The sequence below is a fragment of the Engraulis encrasicolus genome, chromosome 10, assembly GCF_034702125.1.
Source record: "Engraulis encrasicolus isolate BLACKSEA-1 chromosome 10, IST_EnEncr_1.0, whole genome shotgun sequence".
NCBI lineage: Eukaryota > Metazoa > Chordata > Actinopteri > Clupeiformes > Engraulidae > Engraulis > Engraulis encrasicolus.
Window position 1 is genome coordinate 25,993,497 of NC_085866.1, and position 5,000 is coordinate 25,998,496.

A 5,000-nucleotide genomic window follows, 5' to 3' on the forward strand; every position below is an offset into this window, starting at 1 on the left:
GCCCTTTTGGGATGATTTTGTCCCGGACCTGGCCAAAGTTGTCTGCGGCCCTACTGACAATGTTGATTAAATATTTCACTGACAATCAGGGTAACTAACAGGGTGAACAAATGGGTCAGGTGTCCCAGGCCCAGGTAGAGAGAGGGGCCCGGAACTTGGTCCGCATTACATCGTATGTATTGGATGGGGGGCCCTTTGAAATGGTTTTGTCTACAGCCCTGCTGACAATGTTGATTCAATATTCATGTGACAGTACGGTATGTGATGAAGTGCATTGTATATAGGAGTGTAGTAAATCTTCTCTAGAGTATATGAGTGTGTGTATATGTGAGGGGTAAACGTACGGAGCTCATCGAAGTGGGTCTCACTGCCATCGTTTCCCGGCACCGAGCACACCAGACGCGTCTTCAGGAATGTAGCCCACTTATTCACCAGGCTGCGCTGACCACCCATGTCATTCTAACACACACAGAGATACAGTATGCACACACACACACACACACACACACACACACACACACACACACACACACACACACACACACACACACGCACGCACGCACACATACACACACATATGCGCGTGCACACACACACAGACATACACACGCGCACACACACACACACACACACACACACACACACACACACACACACACACACACACACACACACACACACACACACACACACACACACACACACAAAGAAATATACACATTACACACAGTCACAAGACACACACGCATGTACGCACATGCATAGAAGTAGTTACATATGGTCCTTTCTTACTGTCCAATGTTGACAGTCTTAATACACCGAAAACACGGGCCCTTATCAACACATCAATCACCATACCCACATCACATCACACGCTTTTCTTCCAGGGCCGGCCCCAGCATTTATGGGGCCCTTAGCCAAATTCCATCCGGGGCCCCCCATGCCACCTCAACATCAGATGCTTCATAAGCTTCATTTACTTGCTCGAGTCAGAGTTAGGAACTAATTACATTTGTAGATTGTATATTTGTCTGTAGATCGTGTACCCATCATGCCCTTACTTTTCCATTGTGGCAGTAAGTGGTGCGTGAGAAAGAAATACATGACTAGGGAAAATGGTGTCGAGTTTGTTTCTTCCTGGAACTCTGCTAATCACAGGGGGCCCCTGGTGATGTGGGGGCCCTAAGCCATCACATAGTTCTCTTATGCCTTGGGTCAGCCCTGCTTTTTTCCCACACATAAACAAGAACCTCACAAGGACACAGGGGCCTGCAGCAGGTGTGCGTCACATACTCAGCCTGTGATTGGCTACTCACTCTGCACAGCTGACCAATCCGAGCGTAGGTGACCTTTCCGAAGCCCTGGGCCTCCACGGCCGTCTCGCGGAAGAAGAAGAAGATCTTATCGTCGTCCTCGTTTTCACTCTCCGGAACATAGAAGGCTCCCACAAACTTGGGCTCTGGGACAGAAACAAACGAGAGGAGACAATAATATACTTTACGCTACAGATGCAAAAACACGGAAAACATTAGTCATTGTTTATTCTCTCATACTCAAAACACTGTCCATTGTGCCAAATCAAATACACACACAGGGACATACATAGTACATACACTACATACAGATATATGACCTAATACTCACAATCAAAATGACAGTACACACATATACACACACACACACACACACATTCGCACACACACACGCACGCACACACACAGAAACACCCATACACACATGTACGTACATACAGTGCCCTCCATAATTATTGGCACCCCTGGTTGAGATGTGTTAAAAGCCTTAAAATAAATTCAGTGTTTATTGCAGAAGAATACTGTCACACTGAAAATTTTAGGAAAATGTAGCCTTCAACTCAAATGAATTGTAGGAAAATAAAAAAATCCCTGACTAAAAAATAATTATTTTTCATTAAATCACCTGTTCCACAATTATTGGCACCCTTAACAATTCCCAGGAAATAAATATAATTGAAGCATTTCTGTCATTTCTACAGTAGTTTACAAAGTTAACCAGAGTATGTAGGAACATTTAATTAGTAATTCATCACTTCCTGTTTCCCTGGGGTATAAATATGACGTGACACAGAGGCCATTTCTCTTATCCACTCTTAAACATGGGAAAGACAAAGAAACACAGCATACAAGTGAGGCAGATGTGCGTCGACCTTCACAGGTCAGGCAGAGGCTACAAGAAGATTGCCACTCAACTGCAGCTGCCCATATCTACTGTGAGAGGAATAATTAAGAAGTTCAAAACAACTGGAACAGTGGTAAACAAGCCTGGACGAGGACCCAAGTTTATTTTGCCACCACGCACAGTGAGGAGGATGGTAAGAGAAATCAAAATATCTCCAAAGCTCACTGTTACAGAATTACAACAAATGGTAGCATCCTGGGGTCACAAAGTCTCCAAATCAACCATCAGGCGCTGTCTACACGCCAACAAGCTGTTTGGGAGGCATGCACAGAGAAAACCTTTCCTCACCCACAATCATGAACGCAAACGTCTGGAGTTCGCCCAGCGGTATTGGGGCTTCAACTGGGACCGTGTGCTTTGGTCAGATGAGACCAAGATTGAGCTTTTTGGCAACAAACACTCTAAGTGGGTCTGGCGTGCCACGAAAGATGCACATGCTGAAAAGCACCTCATACCCACTGTGAAGTATGGGGGTGGGTCAGTGATGCTGTGGGGCTGTTTCGCTTCCAAAGGCCCTGGGAAGCTTGTTAGGGTGCATGGCATCATGAATGCTTTGAAATACCAGGACATTTTTAATCAAAATCTGTTGCCCTCTGCCAAAAAGCTGAAGATGGGTCGTCACTGGGTCTTTCAGCAAGACAATGACCCTAAACATATGGCCAAATCTACACAGAAATGGTTAACCAGACACAAAATCAAGCTCCTCCCATGGCCATCTCAGTCCCCAGACCTCAACCCCATTGAGAACCTGTGGGGTGAGCTGAAGAGGAGAGTACAGAGGAGAGGACCCAGGTCTCTGGATGATTTAGAGAGATTCTGCAAAGAGGAATGGCTGAAGATCCCTCTTTCTGTCTTTTCCCATCTTGTGAAACATTATAGGAGAAGATTAGGTGCTGTTTTGTTGGCAAAAGGGGGTTGTACAAAATATTAACAACAGGGGTGCTAATAATTGTGACACACATTATTTGATGTCAAATAATTATTTCTTTATGTGGGATTTTTTCCCCACTGAATAAATGCACTTGTATTGAAGGTTGGATTTTTCTCTTTTTTTCCATTAAGGTCCCATATTATTTAGAGAAAAATAATAATAATTGGAAGCTAAAAAACACATCTCAACCAGGGGTGCCAATAATAATGGAGGGCACTGTATGTAGGCATGCACGCACACACACACGCACGCACGCACATGCAGACACAGACACACACACACACACACACACACAGGACAGCTACCATTGAGCCAGCGTGAGTCGTGCTGCTCGGTGCGGATGGATGGCCGGCGGCCCAGACTGCGGAAGATGGTGAAGTCCCGCCCCATCAGGTCAGTGGCCACTCCGGAATACAGCTCGTCACCTAGGAGACCAAGCAGACAGGGTCAGGCCCACGGAGGGGTCCATATTGCTCATAATGAATGGAGACAGTGAGGTAGATGATTATTCATTTGTAATGGAAATGGCGAACTAATGGATTCAACCGAAATTGAATGCATTTCAGTGAATGAGAGTGAATTTTTTGAGTTTCAAAATGGCATTTGAAAAGAAGAGCTCAATTACTGTCCTGTTGCACTTACACAGTTACGCATAAGCGTTACTGACTGTTGTGATACGGTGCAACACAAAAAGCTACGTTACGTGTAAGGAGAGAGACTGGATGTTAAAAAATGGGCAATGACTAATGGTCAGGGTCACCCCTTGTGCAGCTGAGGGTGGAGCACCCACCAATTAGCATGAAGGAAATGTGGGAAGAGGATGGAATTTTCCAGAAAATGGTCCAGATGAAGCTAATCTGCTGAAGCTAACCAGCCACATCCAGACCACCTGGACCGTAAGCATGGGCATTAGCAAGGCCATTGCCAACCAATAGGAACAGAGAACAGAGATGAGTGACAGCGTTTCTCACCAATCATAACCGAGGCAGCTGGATGTCGGGGGTCATATGGAGTCCTTCCTTTGCCGTCCTCCGCTTTAGCCGTGTCGATCCGGAAAACATGGTCCTGGGAGAGCGGGGGAGATCAGACAGGGAATATGTTACAGTAACTTTGTGTTAGACGGAAATAAAAGCACACAGATCTAACTACTCTGAGATCCACATATATACTAGGTCATACTTTCTCTACTGAAGAAGAAGCATTTGGATGAAATCTGAAATGTCGCCACGCTCCCTGAAGTCCAGCTTCTTACAACTGCACTGTTTTGATTAGCATGGCTTGGCCGAATAAGCACAGTATGATCACAGACAGAAGTACGCTGTCTACCAATAGTCTACTGGCATATTAGCTTAGGACAGGATAAACTGTACAATTTGGGCAATAAGCATGTGATCATTAATCCCTTTTGACCACGTTTCAATAAAAGCTTTACCCACACGGAAGAACAGCAGAGAAAATCAGTTGAGGCCATTCTGTGACAGTAAGCTTCTAAAATTGGTCTCTCTGTCTCTACTTTGTGGACATCCTACATTGGAAAAAATATCTGCAGTAGTAATCCATTTAAGATAATTAAGACCCTTTTGACCATTTAAAGCAAGCCTCATTGGCGCTGATGAATAGAAGCAATACTGTGACAATGTCTAAAATCATTTAATCTCTCAGCAACCCTACTGTCTCTGGGCCTGTATGGTGTCATACATTGAAGGCACTAGACCAGATATTTTAATAGTAGGCCTAATTCCTTTATAGATAATTGGGCATTTGACCTTGTTTAAATTAGCTTTATTCTCACTAAAGGACAGGAGAGAATAATGGTCCTGACTGTGGCTCAAACTGTTAAGGCATAAACTGG

The 5,000-nt window shown here is 44.7% G+C and overlaps 1 protein-coding gene across 1 annotated transcript in view; it reads right to left on the bottom strand.

The window, feature by feature from the left end:
* Positions 1-5,000, bottom strand: part of sema3b (sema domain, immunoglobulin domain (Ig), short basic domain, secreted, (semaphorin) 3B) — an 85,603-nt gene that overhangs the window by 15,448 nt on the left and 65,155 nt on the right. The window contains exons 6-9 of the mRNA XM_063208487.1: positions 4,120-4,213; positions 3,454-3,573; positions 1,317-1,459; positions 345-459 (exon numbers count right to left, since the gene is read on the bottom strand). Of these exons, the coding sequence (XP_063064557.1) occupies positions 345-459; positions 1,317-1,459; positions 3,454-3,573; positions 4,120-4,213 (472 nt within the window). The remainder of the gene's footprint in view (positions 1-344; positions 460-1,316; positions 1,460-3,453; positions 3,574-4,119; positions 4,214-5,000) is intronic.